Below are 20,822 nucleotides of genomic sequence, written 5' to 3'. Positions count from 1 at the left end.
CGAAACTCAGTCTCAAAAAAAAAAAAAAAAAAAAAAGGACACCTTCCCAGACTCATTTTAATAAGCCCAGCATTATCTCCGTACAGAAAACAGGACTAAAAAAGAAAACTACCAATCTTTGTTGAATACAACTGCAAAAATCCTCCACAAATACATTTGATGCTCATTATCCGCGGCAGTTACATGGTATAAAGTTGCTGCAAACACTAAATTACTGCTCCTAAGGGAAATAGAAAGTCACATTCCTACAAGCCTCTGGTCACGTTTTTGTCAAATGATCAATATATTAATAAAACCTTCTTTTAGGGGCCGGGCGCGGTGGCTCACTCCTGTAATCCCAGCACTTTGGGAGACCCAGGTGGGCGGATCACGAGGGCAAGAGATCGAGACCAGCGTGGCCAACACGGTGAAAACCCGTCTCTACTAAACACAAACATCAGCCGGGCGTGGCGGGAGCCTGTGGTCCCAGCCACTCGGGAGGCCAAGGCCGGAGACTCGCTTGAACCCGGGCGCCGGAGGTTGCCCCAAGCCCGGCGCCCTGCAGAGGCCGGGACCCCCATCGGCGGCGGCCCTGGGACCTCGGGGAGCCCGGAAACGCGGAGTGTCTGTAATCGGAAGACGACGGACGGCACGAGGGCTGCAGGCGCCTCCGCCCCCGCCCCGGGCCCGGCCCTCGGGGTCACCTGACTCCGACCTGCTGGGGCCGGGCGGCGAGGGGCAAAGTCCGAGCCCGGGGCGGGGGCGCTGCCGCGGCCGTGGGAGCCCCCGCGGTTCTGCCCTCGCAGCTGCAGGTTCCTCCGAGGCTCAGGGCGCTGCCCTTCCCTCTCCTGCCGCCCATCCCCGGGGCGAGCTGGGACGCGGGGGCCCAGGGCGGGCGACTTTGGGCGTGGGCCTCGGAGCCAGGTGCGCAGCGCAGCGCCCGCCGCCCGGTCCCACCCCCGTGCAGGGAGAGGCTGGACGCCGGGTGCGCCGGACACAGCGCAGCTTCCTCCTGCTGCTTCCAGGTGGGCGGCCAGCCCGGGTGAGGTGCTGAGGGGCTGGCCTGGGGGATGGGCTGCCCTGGTCTTGGGGGCTGTACTAACCTGGGGGTCTGTTCCTGTCTGTGGGGCTGTTTTGGTCTGGGGGGGTGCTCTGGTCTGGGAGCGGGTCTGTTCTTGTCTGTGGGGCTGTTTTGGTCTGGGGGGCTGCTCTGGTCTGGAGGAGCTGTTCTTGTCTGTGGGGCTGTCCGGGTCTGGGGGGCTGTTCTGGTCTGGGGGGTTTTGGGAGTGTGGGGGAGGTTGCCCCATCCTCTTTGCCTACCTGGAGACTCAGGTCTGGCAATCTCAGGTGGCTACATCTTCTGGTTGTGGGGTCCCTGTGTTCCTGGTCCCTATCACCTGTTTGTCCCTACGAGGTTAATTGTGGCCTGGGTGCCGGTTGGTAACACAGGCTGGGCCCTGTCTGGGCCCGGACTGGCCACCTGTCCTCTCTGAGCCTCTGTTATCTTCTCTCCTTAAAATGGGCTTATATCCCTACACAGAATTGTGTGAGGACCCCAAAGCGTGTCCTACTTTCCATGTGCACAGGAGCCCCAGGTCAGGACCAGGGCAGCACCCACGGCTGCCACTTTTCTGGGGACACGATAGGACACAGGTCCCTGGGCTCGGGTGCCCGGACCTCCCTTGGAGGGCAGTTTCAGGCTTTGACCCCTCCTCCGGGCTGTGAGGGACACAGGGTCAGCCTGGAATAGTTTGAGAGCTGAGACCTCTCGCTGGGCCTCCGGGCAGAGGAGGTTGGTACCTCAGCCACAGAACTGAGGGAGCTCAGGCCTCTCAGACAGCATTCCTGGGTCCACCTCCTGCCCAGAGGGCATCTGGCACCAGCTAAGAAGGTGCACAGTCAGATGAGAGGCCTTTAGGGCTGGATTTCCAGTGAAACTGTGTTAAAAAGCCCCAAGCTTGGCCTTTGGTTGAAAGCTGCTTCCTAAGATGACTGGCCTCACCCTAGTTTCTCCTGAAGCCCAGTAGTCCCAGGCAGCCCCTCAGGGCTCCAGAGAGAAACCTCCACCCTGGGAGAGCCCACAGAGAGGAGGCAGAGCCCTGGGACCCCAGTGCAGGCTGGAGTTGGGGCTGCTCCTGAGGAGGGTAGCATGGGAGAGGTGCGGCAAAACGTGGGGACACAGGGTAACACTGCCACATGGTGGGGGCAGCTCCCCAGTCCCATCTGAGAGGGTCCAAGGGGGGCTACTTATATCCTGCTGGGCCTGAAGAGGCTCCTGCTGCCCCCGACAGGCCCCTCTGATGCCCATGGCACTCCCAGCAGGTGTGGCTCCCAGGGAGTGGTCCTTGGCCACCGGAAGCTGTCTGAACCCCAGGACTGCCTCTAAGGCAGTGGCTCTCCAGGCGTGGGTCTCCAGGGAGACGGGGAGCAAAGCCCTTGCCTCTGGAGGGTGGTGTGGGGACGCTGAGTGCATTCTGGGTGCTCATGGCCACCCCCTCACAGGAACCAGTCCCACCTCTGCCATGGGGCTATCCCGGAAGGAACAAGTCATCATGGTCCTGCTGGGGGCCTCGGGGGTCTCGGGCCTCACCGCACTCATCCTCCTCCTGGTGGAGGCTGCCAGTGTGCTCCTGCCCGCCTACATCAAGGTGCGTCCCCGCCAGCAGGGGAGGCTGGGCTGGGCCCACAGGTGCTGCCTCCCACTCATCCCACTGTCTCCCCAGTTTGGGATTGTGTTTGACGCCGGCTCCTCCCACACGTCCCTCTTCCTGTATCAGTGGCCGGCGGACAAAGAGAACGGCACGGGTGTGGTCAGCCAGGCCCTGGCCTGCCAGGTGGAAGGTCAGTGGATAGTTCCACAGCCTGGTGCTGGGACCCGCCATTGCTGCCTGGCTGGGATTCCCAGCTGCATGGAAAGAGTTTGGAGGGGCTAAATGACCTGGCCAAGGTCACACGCCAGGCATGGGTGCTGGGCCGGTGCCCAGGTCACCTGGTGGCACTCTGGGGACCTCCCTGCCTGATCCTGATTCTCACAACCTGGCCCGGGTCTGCCCTGCGTCTGCTGCCTCCGGCCCTGACCCTCTCCAGCCCCTGGTGCTTCCCACCCTGGCACCATGCAGTGCTGGCGGCCAAGGCTGGTAGCTGCAGGGGTGCCTGTACTCCAAGAGGCCCCAAATTTGTTTTCTGGGGGCTCTAGTAACAAATTACCACAAATTGGAGGCTTAAACCACAGCCATTTATTTCCTAGCATTCTAGAATGAAAACAAGGTGTGGACAGGGCTGCACCCTCCAGAGGCTCCGGGTTAGAGACCCTCCTGCCACCTCCAGCCGGGCAGCCCTTGGCTGGTGGCCACACCAGAGGTCAGGTGGTGGTCACGTCTTTGGGGGCTGCCTTTCAGCCCAACCAGGCTGTGGAGTCTGGAGCTCTGTCCCGGGTGTGTTCCAGGCCCTGGAATCTCCTCCTATGCTTCGGACCCGGCACAGGCCGGTGAGAGCCTGCAGGGCTGCCTGGAGGAGGCACTGGTCCTGATCCCAGAGGCCCAGCATCAGAAAACACCCACTTTCCTGGGGGCCACAGCTGGCATGAGATTGCTCAGGTGAGGCAGGCATGGCCTTGGCACCCACGGGGAGTGGCTGCAGGAAATATGGTCTCCACCCTGGTGGCAGGCAGGCTGGGGCTGGGCCCAGGCTTCCAGCCAGCTCCAGCCCCTGGTCCTCTGTGTCCAGACAGAAGAATAGCTCTCAGGCCAGGGACATCTTTGCAGCAGTCACCCAGGTCCTGGGCCGGTCTCCTGTTGACTTTTGGGGTGCCGAGCTCCTGGCTGGGCAAGACGAAGGTGCCTTTGGTTGGATCACCGTCAACTACGGCTTGGGGACGCTGGTCAAGGTGCCACAGGCAGCCCAAGGGCGGGGGCTGGTCTGTGAGCGGCCAGTGTTGGGCTGGTGACCAGGGCGGGTCCCAGTGGCTGCTCTGGGCTGAGTGCCCCCTTCTGTGCCCAGTACTCCTTCACTGGAGAATGGATCCGGCCTCCAGAGGAGATGCTGGTGGGCGCCCTGGACATGGGGGGGGCCTCCACCCAGATCACCTTTGTGCCTGGGGGCCCCATCTTGGACAAGAGCACGCAGGCCGATTTTCGCCTCTATGGATCTGACTACAGCGTCTACACGCACAGCTACCTCTGCTTTGGACGGGACCAGATGCTGAGCAGGCTCCTTATTGGGCTGGTGCAGGTCAGCCAGCCCAGGGGAGGGCGCACGGGGCTGAGGGAACAGAGCTACGGGCATGGGGCTGGCGCGGGTGGTCCAGACCCAGGGAGGGTGCACAGAACTATGGGTGCGGGGCTGGTGTGGGTTATCAGGCCCAGGATGGAAAGGACTGTGGGTATGGGGCTGGTGCTCAGGCCTCCCTGCCCTCTGCAGAGCCACCCGGCTGCCCTGCTCCGTCACCCCTGCTACCTCAGCGGCTACCGGACCACGCTGGCCCTGGCCCCCTTGTACAAGTCACCCTGTGTCGACACCACACCTCCTCTGGGCCTTCCCCAGAATCTTACAGTTGAAGGGACAGGCAACCCTGGGGCCTGCGTCTCGGCCATCCAGGAACTTTTCAACTTCTCTGCTTGCCAGGGTCAGGAAGACTGTGCCTTCAACGGGGTCTACCAGCCCCCAGTACGGGGCCAGTTCTATGTGAGCACCCACACCACCCCCGCCCTGGGTTCCTGGCTTCCTTGTGGGGCCCTGGGTGCCTGCCTGACTCCAGCAGGCCCCGGAGAGGCCTAGGTTGGCTCTTGGCCCAGGTGGGTGGGGTCTGACCCATATGACCACAGCCCCCTCTCCTCCTGCCTAGGCCTTCTCCAACTTCTACTACACTTTCCACTTTCTGAACCTCACCTCCGGGCAGCCCCTGAGCACTGCCAACGCCACCATCTGGGAGTTTTGCCGGAGGTCCTGGAAGCTGGTGGGTGGGCCCTGGCTACAGTGAGGGTTCCTGAGGGTGCAGGGCTACCCTGGACAGGATGCTGGAACCTCATTCTGGGGAGAGTGGCCAGTAGGGCTGGGGAGGCATGGACAGAGGACAGCTCCAGGTAGGAGGCTGGGGCCACGGCTGCAACTGAGCCCAGCCTCTGGCCTGCTGAGGGGGCTGCACCCTGTACCACTTGGCTGGTCAGTGGAGCCCCACGGGGACAGCGGGAAGGGGCCTCTGCTACTGCCCAGCACCCCCTCTTGTCTGGGCACTCAGGTTGGCCAGGGCAGATAGGCAGTCCCAGCGTGACCAGGGATCAGGGCCCTCACCTGGCCCCTTGACCTCCTGCACCCCAGGTGGAGGCCAGCTACCCTGGCCAGGACCGCTGGCTGCGTGACTACTGTGCCTCAGGCCTGTACATCCTCACCCTTCTTCGAGACGGCTACGGCTTCAGTGAGGAGTCATGGCCCAGCATCCAGTTCCGAAAGCAGGTGACCACCTCCCCAGGGCGTGGGCAGGGTGTTGCCCCGGGGTAGCTGCCCTGCAGCCCTGAGCAGCTGTGTGTCCCGCAGGCGGGTGGCATTGACATCGGCTGGACGCTGGGCTACATGCTGAACCTGACTGGGATGATCCCGGCTGAGGCGCCGGCTCAGTGGCGGGCAGAGAGCTACAGCGTCTGGGTGGCCATAGTGGTGTTCCTGGTGCTGACCCTGGTGGCAGTGCTGGCGGCTGCCGCGATTCAGCTCTTCTGGGTGCAGGACTAGCAGGAAGGCAGAGGCACGCCCCGCAGAACCCTCAGGCAGCTGCGCCTGGGATGCTGTCGGCTTCCCAAGCCCCGAGCGCCATGGGGCCTTGCTGTGTGTCTCTGCCCACCCTCAGGTGACAGCCACCGATGGGGCACCCTCAGGGTGCTGTGTGGCCTCCCCTCCCGGCATCCCTGGGGCCCTCCCCACTGGGCTTCCAGGGCCCTGGATGCCTTTCTGCACACCGGCCACCAGGACTGCCGCGCCTCCAGGCTGTGTGGCTGCGGGGCCTCAGGAGGGGCAGCTGGGGCGAAGAGGAGGGAGCTGCCCCGCCCAGACCCTGATCTCCTTGCTGTTGTCTGAGCAGATGGACAGAGTCAAGGCCCAGGGTCTCTGGGCCAGGCTGCCCTCCCACACCCCCTTGGAGGGTTGGACTGCAGTGGGATGTTGCTTTTATTAAAACCATTGTGGACACAGCATTGCTAAGGCTGATCTCCCTGCTGGGACTGGGGCAGGTGGCCCGGGGTTCCCGACATTCGAGGGTGAGCAGGAACCACGAAGCACTTGGGGAAGATGCCAATGCGGCCGTCACAGTGGCCCTCCAGCCACGCCTGGTCCACTGCAAGGGGGAAGGTGGGCTCTGCAGGGCGTTGCCTGGGTGTGGCCTCTGGGTGCCATCTGCTCACGGCACAGGCTCAAGCCCTGATCCCCCCGACACCACGGGTGCCCCAGTGCTGCTTGGGAAGGGCCACGCCCACTCTACCTTCACACAGGACGTCCACCGTGGCCCCCTGTCTGAAGTCCAGGTCCTCTGGCCCCTGAGCTGAGTAGCCATGCTGGGCCACCACCTGGTAGAGGACCGGTCGGCCCCCAGCTCCCTGCAGCAGAAGCGTGGGCTGCAGGGCAGGTGATACTGGGAGGAGGGGTGTCCCCGCCTCTGCCCTGCCCCACCGTCACCTCACCCTGCACTGCAGTTGCAGTCCCCGGGGGCTGGCGGCCGTGTCCAGCCAGGCCCTCTGCAGTGACTCCTCCCCGGGGATGGGGACCCAGCGCTCATCCTCACCTGGGGCTTGGTAACTGCAAAGAGATTCCTCAGAGGGGGCTGTGTGGGTGGGGCCTGCAGGGAGGACAGTGACCTCTGCCACGCCCTCTTCCAGCAGCTGCCTCAGCCAGGGTGGTGCCCAGCGCAGAACCCACCCCCACCTGAGCCGGGCCCTCCCACCTGAGTTGTCCCAGCTGGGCCTGGTGAGGGAGAGCCTGGCCCAGCAGTGCCCGAAGGCTGGACAGGTCGGCACCTCTTCGTGTCCTCAGGGCCACGGTGAAGGCGCACTGCACGGTGACAGTCACCAGCGGCTCAGCGTACCCCGCACCTGCTCTCTGCAGCCAGGAGGGGGAGGGATGACCGTCTTCAGCCCCAGGGGTGTGGGCACAGGCTGGGTGGGGAGGAGGGGCTAGCAAGGTTTGATTCTGAGGGATGGTTTGGCCTCGGCCTCCCTCCGGTGGCTGATAGGTGAAGGGTCTGGAGCCTCTTACCCCAGCAGCTGCTGGGTCCTCAGAGGGGCTGGGGCCAGGTGCCCCCGTTGCTGGCGGCCCTGCAGGACAGAGCAAGACTGACACAACCTCTCCCACTAAATCAGGCCCTGTGGGTGGAGGAGCAGTGGGCACTGTGCACTAGCAGCTTCCTCCTCACCCACGGACCCCACCGCTGGGGACCCCCATACCTGGAGACAGAGGAGCTGGTTTGCCATCTTGCTCCATCTGGGGCCTCTGCAAGGGAAGCACAGGTGGTAGGATGGGGCCGACAGGTGCTGGAGGCCGGGCACCACCCTAGCAGAGCCCATGGGCAAGGGTGTGGCCTGTGTGCTCAGCCATTGCCCTGCAGGCAGCCTGCAGGAATTGAATTCAGAGCACCGGCCACAAGTGGGCTGCCTCAGGATGGGGCTGGGTCCCTGTAGGCCTAGAGGCTGCCTGTCACCAGCAGGGAGCAGCCCATCCCTCCAGGCCCACTGAGGTGGCAGCTGCAAGTGGGTGGGATCCCCGGTGACCCCAGGAAGCTCAGGACCCAGTCCCTGGCCCCTGTGTGGGCTGGATGTTTACCATGTGCCCTGAGTTGGGCACCCTCTCACCTGGCTGGCCCTGTCGAACCCCAGTGAGTTGCTCCCTCCGCCCTGGTGCTGGTTCCACTGTGGTCCCCAGCCTGAGGAAGCAGCAGGAGCTCCGACCCCGAGTAGGGAGAGGCCCTGTCCACGCACCTGCTCTCGGTAGGCAGCCAACGTGCAGCACTCAGCACTGACCTCTGTCTCTGCGTGGAGGGCGCCCTGCTGGGTGCCAGCTCTTTCGGAGTCCCTGACGGGGGTGCCGGGGAGACAAGGGCAGCTCTCAGACCCTGCCCATCTCAGTGCCCTCCTGTGCCTGGCCGCACCTCGTAAAAGGCAGGCCGGAGGTGCAGCTCCAGGGATTGCTCTGTCCCTCACCCCCATGACACCTGGAGCCCCGGCTGTCTCTATAGCCCCATTTGTGTTTGGGGGTCCCCTGGGGGGCTGGGCCACCTCCCTAGGCTGCTCCCTGGCCTTTGGTGCTGCAGGCAGTCACGGTGCCACTGTGGGTCTCAGCTGCCTCCCAGTGCCACCCCCAAGGCATGGGTGTCCCCACCTCCCTGAGGGGCAGTTTTAGGGAAGGTAGAGCTGGGGACAGGACAAGGGGCAGAGAGAGAAGCCGGGCTCCCCTTCCCAAGCTCTGGGCCCCAGACAGTCTCTGTCTGGAAACAGGTCGTGCCGTCCTGTGCCCGGACCTGGAGTGGCCCCACATGGAGGTCCTCTGCCCAGCAGGAAAGGGAGGCGCTCTCGGGGCCCAGCTGGGTCCTCCTACCTGGCATCACGGTTCACTCCCGCTCCCTGTGGACACAAAGCGCCAGCCTGCTCTGGTTTAGGGTCAGGGCCGCCCTCCCTCCTCCTGAACCCCGAAGACAGTTTCTCCAGGTCTCACACAGGGAAGGGGCGGGCACCCCACATCTCCCAGCAGAGGAACTTTGGGGCCCTGGGAGGGCCTGGAGCTTGTGTGGCATTTTCTTTCCCACAAAGCTGGGTGAGGCCAGGCAGGGGCCTAAGGGGCCGCAAACTCACCTGCGGCTGCTGCAGGCGGACGGCCCAGCGCTGGTCATCAGGGATGGCAGAGGACACCACCTGGCAGGGACAGGGGTGCTGGGTCAGAGTCAGCAGCCGGCGACGTCGGCTCCCCACAGAGCCCGCTCCACCACGCCCTGCAGCTCTGAGTCTCCCGGGGGCTGGGTGACGGCTGCCCACACCTGGCCCGTGTTTGCCAGGCCACCGTGGAGGGGAAAACCTGTTTGACGGAGGGAAGCATCTGCTGGCAATGTTAACCTAATTTTAGTACAACTTTAAAAATATTTTTTTTCTTATAAACAGCCCTCCACTGTGACACGCGGACTTCAAGTTGATGCATTAACCCTAACCCTAACCCTAGGACTCCCGCTCTGGGTAGCTGTACCCAGCCACACAGGTGCAAGTGCAGGTGACTGACGGGGTGTGGCCAGCCAAGGTGACCCCATTGCCGCCCCCCAGGAGTTCTCCTCCACCACATTTGGCCCCCTGCCTTTCGGGATGAGCAGCTCCCTATTCCTCTGACTTTAGGGGTTCTGCCTGGCCCTGACCCAAGTGTGGGCGTGACATGGCCCAGACCGTCAGACTGCAGGCAGAACCCCCGAGAGACCTTGCTATCTGTGGCAGAGACACAGGGAGACACAAAGGCACAAAGGGATGCAGAGAGACTTGGGAACTCTGGGAGGACTCGGGGGGACTCTGGGAGGATGGGGGAGGCTCTGGGAGGACTCGGGGGGATGGGGGGACTCTGGGAGGACTTGGGAAGATTCGGGGGGACTCTGGAAGAATGGGGGGACTCTGGGAGGACTCAGAGGGACTCTGGGAGGATTCGGGGGGACTCTGGAAGGATGGGGGGACTCTGGGGCCCCATCCTCTGGGGGGACGGGGGACTCGGGGAGGATGGGGGATGTGGGGACTCGAGGGGATGCGGGGACTCCGGGGGGATGTGGGGACTCTGGGGGAATGGGGGGGTTTCTAGGAGGATGGGGGGGACTCTGGGAGGACTCAGGGAGACTCTGGGAGGACATGGGGACTCTGGGAGAATGTGAGGTTGTGTCTGTGGCCGAGGCTGGGTGGGGGTGGCACCACGGGGTCCTTGCTGGGAGAGCAGAAGCCCCCTCCATGCAGCTGGCTCTAGTGGGCTCCGCCTCCAAGTTCACAGCACCACCCCCCCACTCTGGGCACAGCTTCCAGGTGGCTGTGGGCCCACTCCCCACCCTCCTGGTCTTTGTGGTGACCTGGGCTGTACCCCCATGTCCCTGGGAACACAGTTTGAGGGCTCAGCACCGGTGTGATGCCCAGGACACTGCCCCGCACATTTACCTTGGCCTTGCCCAGGAAATCCACGGGCTCCAGATGGTCCAGGTGCCGCCGGTGGGGCCGGAAGACCTCACCCCTGGGGACCTGCCTCAGCGGCAGCAAGCTCTGTCTCTGGAGAGGGTGGGCATCCAGCAGATGCCGACCAGGTGACCAACCAGGCCTGCAGCCCAGAGCCTCTGCGCCTGGCAGCAGAAGGAGCCCCATGGGCCCCTGCCCCTTCCCGCAGGCCAGGTGAAGCCCCCACCTTGCCCCCAAAACTGGGCACTAGGGCACCTCCCTCTGGAAGCTGCTTCGGCTCAGGAAGCTGGTCTTGAGGGGCTGTGGTAGACATAGACACCCACCCAAAACCCAGACCCAGGATAGCACTCCTCACCTGCACTTGGTCCAGAGCTGACTCCAGGCCATTCAGGGACCCCTCCGGCCAGTTGGATATGGCCTCCCTTAGGCTGCTGGCCGCCTCTGTCCAGAGCCCCAGTTGGCACTGTGCTGATGCCACATTGTATAGCACCTGGGAGCGAAGCCAAGGTGATGGCAGGGGCTTGACCCCCCCACCCAGCCCCTCCCTGGGCTCCTGCCCCAGCTCCCCCACCCAACTCCTCCCCCCTCCCCTGGCCCCTCCCCTGTACCATTCTATACCCTGGGCTGGTACCACCCCTCCCACCGCCCCCCACCCCGCCCCCCGGCTTTAACCCTGACTCCAGACCCCTTACCTAGTGAACTCTCCCATTTTTGCATTCTAAGACAATGCTAATACCACAAGGCTTCAGGGCAGCGCATCTCGTGAGGTCTGGTAGGGACCCTCCCTTAGTGCCAACATGTTCCAGGCAGCCAGGAAAGGGCTGGGCACACAGTGGACGGTGGGCACGACCCCTGCCTGATCCTGCCCACCCAGCAGCCTTTCGCCTCTGCCCTTCTCCAGGGTAGAGCCACCCCTGGTGGCCTGAAATGGCACAAAATGGGGGTCCCCCCACCTTCACTGCTACCAGAACCCTCCTGCAGGTCATGGAGTGTCCAAGGGGTTCCATGGCACCAAGAGCCTCAGCCAGAGGCGCTCCCCTGCCCGAGGGCCCTCCAGTGACGGTGCCACTCCCAGAGGACACCCACAGCAGTCAGCACAGTACGCCCTGCCCCCTCACCTCCCAGGCCTGCAGCTTGAACCGCAGGCCCAGCTGTGTGTAGTCGATGGCAGCATGGCCCCTCAGCTGCACCAGGGCCAGCTGGAAGTCAGACAGAGCTTCCTGGAACCTGTGGGCAGCCAGGGTCCCTCAGCAGTGCAGGGCAGCTTTCAGGCCCAGCCCTGCGCCAGCCTCCCCCTCCCCCTGCCTCCAAGGAGACCTGGGGGAGGGCAGTGAGGTGCCCAGGTCTCCTCACTCAGGTCTGGTGGGCACTGAGCATATGTGGGGTCGCTCTGTGCTGGGGTTTGAGCCTTTTCCCAGCTCAGACTGCGCTTCCTGAGCCCTGCCTGCACCCCCCGCACCCCCTACCTCTCTTCTGAACTGGGCAGAGTACCCTATTTCCCTACTGCTTCTCAGCCCCCTCCCCACCCTGTGGGGGCTCCCCCTGCAAACTCTGAGCCTCCTTCCAAGCCTCAAGCCTCGCTGGGAGGAAACTCACCTCCCCAGGCAGGCATTCCCTGCTAATCTGAAGGTGAGGCTGCCCCCGGGGGCTAGACCCTAATCCAGAAAGGCACAGTCCTGAAGTCAAAATCCCAAAGGCCAAGACTTCCTCAGTAAAGGAAGAAATGGACTTTTTGTTCCTCTGCCTTTATGAAAGAGAAACTGTCTTGAGACCCTGCCTCTCTGGGTGGCTGCATATGATGGAGCTTGTTAGAAGACGGGTTGTTCATCCTAGTGTTTTGATGACTCCAGTTATAAAGCCAGGTGCACACAACACCAGCCATAGTCTCTCACGCACGTGCGTGTTCCCGTCTCACCTACGCACATGTGTGTTCCCCGTCTCACCTATACACACGTGTTCCCATCTCACCTCCTAAGCACACATGTTCCCCTTCTCACCTCCTATGCATACGTGAGTTCTCCCATCTCACCTACGCACACGTGTTCCCCTTCTCATCTCCTACGCACACTTGTGTTCCCCTTCTCACCTCCTACGCACACATGTTCCACTTCTCACCTCCTATGCACACGTGTGTTCCCCTTCTCACCTCCTATGCACGTGTTCCCCTTCTCACCTCCTACGCACATGTGTTCCCCATCTCATCCCCTTCTCATCTCCTACGCACACTTGTGTTCCCCTTCTCACCTCCTACGCACACGTGTTCCACTTCTCACCTCCTATGCACACGTGTGTTCCCCTTCTCACCTCCTATGCACGTGTTCCCCTTCTCACCTCCTACGCACATGTGTTCCCCATCTCACCTATGCACATGTGTGTTCCCCTTCTCACCTATGCACACGTATTCCCCATCTCACCTACGCACACGTATTCCCCCATCTCACCTATGCACACACGAGTCCCTCATCTCACCTTACGCACACGTGTGTTCCCCATCTCACCTATGCACACGTGTGTTCCCCTTCTCATCTCCTATGCACGTGTGTTCCCCTTACCTCCTATGCACGTGTTCCCCTTCTCGTCTCCTATGCACACACGAGTTCCCCATCTCACCTACGCACGCGTGTTCCTTTTCACCTATGCACGTGTTCCCCTTCTCACCTCCTATGCACACGTGTGCTCCCCTTCTCACCTATGCACGTGTTCCCCTTCTCGCCTCCTATGCACACACGAGTTCCCCATCTCACCTACGCACACATGTTCCCCTTCTCACCTCCTATGCACGTGTGTTCCCCTTCTCACCTCCTTTGCACATGCGAGTTCCCCCATCTCACCTACGCACGTGCGAATTCCCCTCCTGACCCAGCTCATCATGATCACAGTTCATCTGTTGGTGGCTCTCATGCCTGTGAGCCTGTCGCTAACATGCATGAGTTTGTGCTTGAAAAAATATGTATGTATGTTATTTTTGCCTATTTTATTGGCTGATGAAGGGTTCGGGCATGTTTTTATGTTTCTGAAATAAATCTTTTTTAAAAGAAGTAAAAAGGCCGGGCACAGCGGCTCATGCCTGTAATCCTAGCACTTTGGAAGGCAGAGGCGGGCGGATCATGAGGTCAAGAGTTCGAGACCCCAGCCTAGCCAACAAAGTGAAACCCTATCTCTACTAAAAATACAAAAATTAGCTGGGCATGGTGGTGCACACCTGTAATCCCAGCTACTTGGGAGGTTGAGGCAGGAGAATCACTTGAACCAGGAGGCAGAGGTTGCAGTGAGCCAAGATCACATCATTGCACTCCAGCCTGGACAACAGAGTGAGACTTTATCTCAAAATAAAAAAAAAAAAAAAGTAAACAAATTTGTTTTAGAGAATTTTAATTATTTTTTCTAGATTTTTATATTTTTGGGATTTTAGACTTCAGGGATTTTGACATTTCAGGACTGCAAGTCTTTCATGATTTGACCCACTTCCCCGCAGAGCCTGCCTTCCTGGCACGGGCCTTAGAGCATCAGGCAGAGGCTGAGGCAGGGCCTGGCCTGCATCCAATGGTCACCCTTCCCTTATTCCTCCTCTAGGAAGGAACACGGTGCAGAGAGCCCGGGCAAGCAGTGAGGACCTGACCACTCATGTCCAAGGGTGGTGCTGAGCAGAGGGGAGGGCCAGAGTGTCTGCCCAGGTTTCCCTGAAGCCAGGAACCACGGAGGAGGGGGTGGGCAAGAGAAGGGAGCCGGTGGAGAAGGAGGAGGAGGGAGTACAGGTGTGGACTCTGCAGGGGGACAAAGGGCCATCAGAGAAGGAACAAGGCGCCCCTGTGCTCACCTCGCCAGCTGGAAGTTGGCCACTCCTCGCTGGAAGAAGCCAACGGCCATGCAGGTGTCTTTGGTCACTGCTTGGTCAAATGCCTGGGAACAGAAATGCCCACAGAATGCCCAGGTGTGTAACCTGGTCACATAGTATCACAGATCCCGTGTGATCAGTGACAGGGCCACAGAATTCCATCAGCTCCTGGGGAGCCCCCACAGCCCCCCTGCACCTGTCCAGGGGCCTTTGGGTTCCCTGCCTGTGCAGGGCTGTCACCACTCAGGCGGCCTGCCCAACCCCAACCTGCCCAGGGTGCAGAGCTCATTGAGGTGCTGCTGACACCGATTTGTTCGCCATGAGCACAAGGACAGAGGCCAGAAAAAAATGTTCCAGTATGTTAATAATAGTCAATTCTGGGGAACAGGGTTATGCAAGATTGTTGTCTTTTTAAAATCCTTTTTTATGAGATGGAGTCTCACTCTATCGCCCAGACTGGAGTGCAGTGGCGCGATCTCGGCTTACTGCAACCTCCACCTCCCATGTGCAAGTGATTCTCCAACTCCTGACCTCAGGCGACCTTGGCTGTCACTGGAGATAAGATGACACAGCCCAGATCCCAGAGTCACCAGTTAAGAACTGCATTACAGGCTGGGTGCGATTGCTCACTTCTGTAATACCAGCACTTTGGGAGGCAGAGATGGGCAGATCGCCTGAGGTCAGGAGTCCAAGACCAGCCTGGCCAACACAGTGAAACCTTGTCTCTACCAAAACTACAAAAATTAGCTGGGTGTAGTGGCGCATGCCTGTAATCCAAGCTACTCAGGAGGCTGAAGCAGGAGAATCACTTGAACCTGTGAGACAGAGGTTGCAGTGAGTCAAGATCGTGCCACTGCACTCCAGCCTGGGAGACAGAGTAAGACTCTGTCTCAAAAAATAAACAAATAAAATAAAAATCCTTTTTTGGTAGTTCATGCAAAATGACACACTAGATATCTGATAGAATAAGAAAGAACAACACAAATTTTTTTTTTTTTTTTTTGAGACAGAGTTTCGATGTTGTTACCCAGACTGGAGTGCAATGGCACAATCTCAGCTCACCGCAACCTCCGCCTTCTGGGTTCAAGCAATTCTCCTGCCTCAGCCTCCCGAGTAGCTGGGACTACAGGCGGGTGCCACCATGCCCAGCTAATTTTTGTATTTTTAGTAGAGACGGGGTTTCACCTCGTTGACCAGGATGGTCTCGATCTCTTGACCTCGTGATCCACCCACCTTGGCCTCCCAAAGTGCTGGGATTATAGGCGTGAGCCACCCCGCCTGGCCACAACACAAATGTTTTAATGGGTTTGTCTGTGTGTAAAGCACAGTTCTTCCTTAAACCAGACTCAGAGGACTTTGTACGTTCTGAACGGGACTGTGGCCATCAGTGAAATATGTGTGACAGGGAGGGTGCCGTGGTCTCACTCTCACAAATCTGGCTGAGTGAGGCTTGTTGTTGAACTGAGTTCACACAGGTGTGAAGTGTGGTGGCTGAGCGACTAACGTAGGCTGGCTGCTCAGGCCGGCAGAACATCACGAAAGGCTCCTACCAAGAGCAGCAGTTCCAGCAACAAGCTGTGCACCCTGGCCTGCCTGGCAGGTGGTCAGCTTTATTAATCATAGCTGTTCCATCTGCTTTTCTAAGTTCCCATATTCCTCATATGCATATGTTTTGGTCTGTCCTATTGACTCTAACCGAGTCCCTTCTCTTTGAGAAACCACGCATATGAGCACCAGGTGACTGAGCTGGCCCTAAACATAGGTTTCATTGCTAAACTACCTGGTGTCCAATGATTACATTCCCTTTCTTGGATAATCTTTTAAAATGAAATCATTGTGGGGTGAGCAAGGTGGCTCACATCTGTAATCCCAGCACTTTGGGAGGCTGAGGTGGGTGGATCACTTGAGATCAGGAGTTCAAGACCAGCCTGACCAACGTGGTGAAACCCAGTCTCTACTAAAAATATAAAATTAGCCCGGCATGGTGGTGTGCGCCTGTAATCCCAGCTACTAGGGAGGCTGAGGCAGGAGAATTGCTTGAACTCCGGAGGCGGAGGTTCCCCTGAACCGAGATAGCACCACTGCACTCCAGTTGGGCAACAGAGCAAGACTCCGTCCTTAAAAAGAAAATACGAAATTTCTGTGGAGGTGACTGTAAAGTTGTAAGCAAATGTGAGAGACAAAGTCGGGGGGGGCGGGGGGAGTCTCCTGTGCTTTGCCCAGTCTCCTCCAAGGGGTATATGTTGCGGGTCAGGGACGTGGAGACCCTCCCCAGCGCGCAGTTCCCTATCCTCTTCATCGCTGCTGTTACCGAGCCTTCAACAGCGTGGGCACCTGCCTGCTTCAGCGGGGCGCGGGACTGAGGGGCGGGGAGGGGGGCAGCGCTGGCGTTTGGGATACGCAGGAACAGGCGGCCCCGGAACGCGGGCGGGCGGGAAGGGCAGTGGGCTCCGTGCAGGGCCTCGGCCGCTGCACCCCGGGCTCCGGGCTGTTTCGCCTGGAGCACCCCCCTGGCGTAGGCCGGGGGTGGGGGGCGGCTGAGGGCCCATTTGAGGAGCCTGACCCGGCCTCCCGGCCTTGACCACGGGCGCAGCGCTTTCCCCTTGGGGCAGGCGGCCCCACGGCCCTCACCCAGCCCAACGGCTTTCCGCTTCCCGGTGTGAGTCACCCTCCGCCCGGGCCTCTCCCGGTGACCGCCGCGCCCCTCAGCCCGACCTCGCTCAGCTCCGGTGCTGCCCAGGCCGCTCGGCTCCCACCGGCGGGGAGCGTTCGCTGGGTCGGGGGTGGCAGGGCGACCCCTTGACCGCCGGGGGCGTGGCAGGACCCCCCAGGGGCTCGGGGCGGAGGCGTCGCGCGCACCCGCCTCCCTCGTCCGACTCACCCGCAGCGCGGCCTCGGCGTCCCCGGCCAGCAGGTGCACGCAGCCCGCGTTGAAGCACAGCCTGGCGGGCGGCGCCGGGACTCCCGAGAAGAGGCGCAGGGCGCCGGCCCAGTCCCCGCGCTCCACAGCCTGCGCGCCCAGGTGCCAGGCGCGCACAAGGTCCCCCAGCGAGGCCATGGCGGCCCCCGCGGCGGAAGGCGGCGCTCGAGGAGGGGCCGGGATCCCACGTAGAGGCCCGGCCGAGTCCAGGCGGCGGCGTTGGGCTGCGAGGCCTCGGTGGCGGGCAGAGGAGCGGGCGCCGCGCGCCAGGTGCGACCCCGCTGTCCCGCGGCGCCCCCTGGCGGCCGGCGCCCGCCCCTTCCCGGTAGGGCCACACCCCCGCCCCGGGACCTCCTGACCACGCCTCCACCAGACGCGGCCACGCCCCCACCAGCCCTCATGCCCCGCCCACCCCGCCCGAGACCTACTGGCCACGCCCGCTCCCGCTTCTCAGGCCACGCTCTCCACCCATTCGGCCCCGCCTCGGCCGGACTTCCGCCGGGAGCTTTGTGCACCGGCTTCTCCGCCCTGCCCGCGTTGGCCTCGGTGCGCCGGAGAAAGTGCTCCCGGCCAGCTGCTGCAGGCGGGCCAAGGTTCCGCGCCGGGCGTGGACGGTGTGGGGCGGCCCCGGTCCCGCAGGTGAGCGACTCCGGGCCGCGCGGGCCAGGTGGGCGGCCTGAGCGCCTAGGGCAGAGCGGGGCCGCGCCGGGTGCGCGTGCTGAGGTGGGGGCCGCGGCGGGCAGTGAGCCGGGGTGGGGAAACTGAGGCCCCGATGGGGCGGGAAGGCGCGTTCTCCCGCAGGGCCCCGCTCCGGAGGCGCCGGGGAGCCGGAAGCCCGGGAGCTGAGTCGACCCCCAGTCCTGCCGGCCTGTCCCGCGGGGCCCGCCTTCTCGGCGCTCCCGGGCCCAGGAGGCCCTTCACTCCCTCGCCGAGGAGGGGCGCGCCCGGGGCAACCCGGCTTCCTGCCAGCGGCCCTGGGTCCCGTGTGAACTGTCAGCCTGAAATCATGAAACGGGTCAGCATGCGGCGCCCTGTGGGTTTATTCAGGCAGAGGTCGAGGGCGGTCCGGCTTACCAGGTGCACCGGAGAACAAGACGGAGGCTCCGGTGGTTAAAGGGAAGAGAACCCGTCGCAGAGCAGGTGGCTTCGAGTTGCCCGGGAGTTCTCACTGGTCGTAGGCGGGGTCCTGATTCGCGACTGGCCACGGCCAGGTGTCCTCAGTCCGGAGCCTGCGCGGCAGTGTGAGTTCCTGCGCTCGGGGTAGCGAGAGCGCTGCGGCTGGGCCCTTAACGCCAGGCTCTCTGGGCCCACATTTAAAAGGGCTTTGCATTGCTCAGATAAATGACTTCTTTCTCATTTGCCTTGCTTTTGATCAAAGTCTTTCTTCTTGAAAGCATTGATTGTCAAAATCTGAGGGTCAGAGTGTCCCCTCTTGCTGGGGAGGCTCATTCCCAGAGAGTCGTAGCCCATGTCAAGCAGGAAAGGAGGAGACGTTTCCGTGGGGATTTTTTTTTTTTTTTTAACACCAAATACTGGCTCAGCACGGTGGCTCACACCTGTAATCCCAGCACTTTCGGAGGCTGAGGTGGGCGGATCACGAGGTCAGGAGGTTGAGACTAGCCTGGCCAACATGGTGAAACACTGTCTCTACTAAAAATGCAAAAATTAGCTGGACATGGTGGTGGGCACCTGTAATCCCAGATACTAGGGAGGCTGAGGCAGGAGAATCGTTTGAACCCAGGAGGCGGAGGTTGTAGTGAGTTGAGATCACGCCACTGTACTCCAGCCGGGGCGAAACAGTGAAACTCCATCTCAAAAAAAAAAAAAAAACCCCAAAACTGAATTGGAATGGCATCACAGGGTGGCAAACATGAGACCTCAGTGAAGTCATTAATTTATAGAGCTGCTGTCATCTGTTGAATCATCTCTAGTTTCTAGAAACACCGTAATTTTCGTTTTCTCAGAAGTAACACATAGGATTATAACCAATTTGTATGCCAGGATGAGAAAACCTGTTCCATTAGGGACACAACTAAAAACATGAAGAAACTACCCAGCCAGGCTCTTCTTTAGAGACTCGTAGCCAGAAGATTGTTTAGGATTTAATCCAAATTTTAGAAGATAACAAATACAATGGTCAGGGCTAGAATTCAGTTACAGGTATGCTATAATTTTTCTCTGAAACATAAATTTTCTCTCTCTCTACTTCCCCATGTCTACCAAAGATAAATCTTGGTAAGACCAATTTACTTGTAAAATGAATTTTATGATTGCATTTGGCCTGATTTGCATGAAATACAACAACTGGTGATTGGCCATAGAGGCTCCTTTTTAAATTGGCTGGAACTTTGTCATAAGGAATTTCAGATTAGACTATTTTTCCCCATGTCAGACAGGTAACGTGCTGATATCATAAGAAGGTTTGAGGGCAATGTATCTTAAACATGAGCCAATCATCGTGCTTATGAACTACAAAAGTGTCAGATTAGACCTTTAAAAGCCACTTGAGGGCTGGGCATGTTGCCTGTAATTCCAGCACTTTGGAAGGCCGAGGCAGGAGTATTGATTGATCCCAGGAGTTTGAGACAAACCTGGGAAACATAGTGAGACCACTGTCTCCACAAAAAATTAAAAAATTACCTGGGCATAATGGTGCACGCCTGTAGTCCCAGCTATCAGGAGGCTGAAATGGGAGGATCACTTGAGCCCAGGAGATTGAGGCTGCAGTGAGCTATGATCGCACCACTGCACTTCAGCCTGGGTGACAGAGTGAGACCCTGTCTCTAAAGCAAACAAACACTTCTCATGTCTAGGAGGCCAAGCCAAGGACTGCCCATCACACTGTACTTATAATACTTCTATGAATTGTGGGGGTGAATGTCTCTCCTCCAGGTCCCAAACTATCTTGAAGTTCCTGGATCCCTGGATCTGTCAGAAAGAGACATTCTTTTTTTTTTTGAGTCTTGCTCTGTTGCCAGGCTGGAGTGCAATGCTGAGATCTCAGCTCACTGCAATCTCCACCTCCTGGGTTCAAGTGATTCTCCTGCCTCAGCCTCCTGAGTAGCTGGGACTACAGGCATGCACCACCACACCCAGCTAATTTTTCTATTTTAGTAGAGACAGGGTTTCACCATATTGGCCAGTGTGGTCTCGAACCCCTGAGCTCGTGGGCCTCCCAAAGTTCTGGCATTACAGGCGTGAGCCTCTGTGCCTGGCAGGAAAGCAGATTCTTATTGAACTTATGCAAAAAACTACATTGAAAATAAGAATAGTCATGAATCGCTTCCAGATTTTTGAGAAATCGGGTAGAGAAAAAGACAAATGTTTCATTTTTGCTCACGAAAGTGTATGTCACCCAATTGCTATAGCTATAAATAGCTCAAAAGGAAAAAGGTTTTTTCACTCTGGAAAACAAAATATTAAGAGTCAGCAAGGTTTCAGCAACAACAGAAAGTCATATAAAGTATTTCAGTCCTCTGTCAGTTCAGTTCCATGTAATTTGCCTTTTTTCTCTATGATGTTGGGTTAGCAATCCTCATGAATGCATCAGCTTTTTGATAAGAGTTCTGGAAGTTTTCATCTGGTACATTGGTGTGATCTCCCAAGTTATCAGAAGCCCGTATACTTGTCAGTTTCCTTTCCATGAATTTCCTTGATGAAAATGCAAATTTTGTACTGTAGCTTATTATATTATATTTATTTTAGTATTTTATTTTATTTTGAGACAGAATCTCGCTCTGTTGCCCAGGCTGGAGTACGGTGGCATGATCTTGGCTCACTGCAACCCCTGCCTCTTGGGTTCAAGTGATTCTCCTGCCTCAGCCTCCGGGTAGCTGGGATTACAGGCATGTACCACCACGCCTGGCTAATTTTTGTATTTTTAGTAGAGATAGGGTTTCACCATGTTGGCCAGGCTGGTCTCAAACTC

At 59.4% G+C, this 20,822-nt stretch overlaps 3 protein-coding genes and 1 pseudogene across 80 annotated transcripts in view; 2 read left to right on the top strand and 2 right to left on the bottom strand.

The window, feature by feature from the left end:
- Positions 1-726: 726 nt before the first annotated feature.
- ENTPD8 (ectonucleoside triphosphate diphosphohydrolase 8) lies at positions 727-5,434 on the top strand. Of its 2 annotated transcripts, XM_009006126.5 has the most exons (8): positions 727-1,004; positions 2,482-2,627; positions 2,703-2,820; positions 3,425-3,575; positions 3,706-3,865; positions 3,979-4,662; positions 4,823-4,920; positions 5,296-5,434. In XM_009006126.5, the coding sequence occupies exons 2-8, from the start codon at positions 2,502-2,504 to the stop codon at positions 5,432-5,434; spliced, it is 1,476 nt and encodes a 491-aa protein (XP_009004374.3). In that variant the 5' UTR covers positions 727-1,004; positions 2,482-2,501. The 2 variants fall into 2 exon arrangements, with proteins under 2 accessions (XP_009004374.3, XP_009004383.3); XM_009006135.5 differs by lacking the exons at positions 4,823-4,920; positions 5,296-5,434 and having other exon boundaries at positions 3,979-4,209; positions 4,603-4,755.
- On the bottom strand, positions 3,193-17,187 carry NOXA1 (NADPH oxidase activator 1). 47 transcript variants are annotated; one of them, XR_013520450.1, is made up of 15 exons: positions 16,856-17,187; positions 13,957-14,039; positions 11,258-11,366; positions 10,495-10,629; positions 10,125-10,232; positions 8,805-8,864; positions 8,551-8,597; positions 7,809-8,028; positions 7,404-7,449; positions 7,216-7,322; positions 6,905-7,059; positions 6,640-6,759; positions 6,446-6,560; positions 5,367-5,699; positions 3,193-3,800 (listed from the first exon to the last, which is right to left on the bottom strand). XR_013520450.1 is itself a non-coding variant. In XM_078332931.1 (15 exons), exons 1-14 carry the CDS (start codon positions 17,030-17,032, stop codon positions 5,401-5,403), a joined length of 1,776 nt encoding a protein of 591 aa, XP_078189057.1. In that variant the 5' UTR covers positions 17,033-17,187; the 3' UTR covers positions 3,193-3,800; positions 5,367-5,400. The 47 variants fall into 47 exon arrangements, 37 of the variants coding, with proteins under 37 accessions (XP_078189057.1, XP_078189097.1, XP_078189100.1 ...); XR_013520458.1 differs by having other exon boundaries at positions 6,746-6,759; XR_013520463.1 differs by having other exon boundaries at positions 7,216-7,274; positions 7,935-8,028; positions 8,551-8,576.
- Positions 17,188-17,286: 99 nt separating this feature from the next.
- Positions 17,287-20,822, top strand: part of EXD3 (exonuclease 3'-5' domain containing 3) — a 102,133-nt gene continuing 98,597 nt past the window's right edge. For 17 of the 31 annotated variants that reach the window (XM_078332902.1, XM_078332900.1, XM_078332895.1 and 14 more), the window contains exon 1: positions 17,384-17,533. Coding sequence is in view for 10 of the 31 variants with exons in the window: in XM_078332901.1 (XP_078189027.1) it covers positions 17,294-17,533 (240 nt within the window). In the remaining 21 variants the exon portion in view is untranslated. Of the gene's footprint in view, positions 17,534-17,843; positions 18,136-20,822 lie in introns of those variants that run through there. The other 14 variants (XR_013520404.1, XR_013520403.1, XM_078332901.1 and 11 more) reach the window with 2 other exon arrangements.
- LOC118148513 (small nucleolar RNA U13) lies at positions 19,281-19,375 on the bottom strand (annotated as a pseudogene).

Source organism: Callithrix jacchus, chromosome 1 (assembly GCF_049354715.1).
Source record: "Callithrix jacchus isolate 240 chromosome 1, calJac240_pri, whole genome shotgun sequence".
Classification (NCBI taxonomy): domain Eukaryota; kingdom Metazoa; phylum Chordata; class Mammalia; order Primates; family Cebidae; genus Callithrix; species Callithrix jacchus.
The sequence above is the reverse complement of the archived record's forward strand: the minus strand, read 5'-3'. Positions and strand labels throughout refer to the sequence as shown.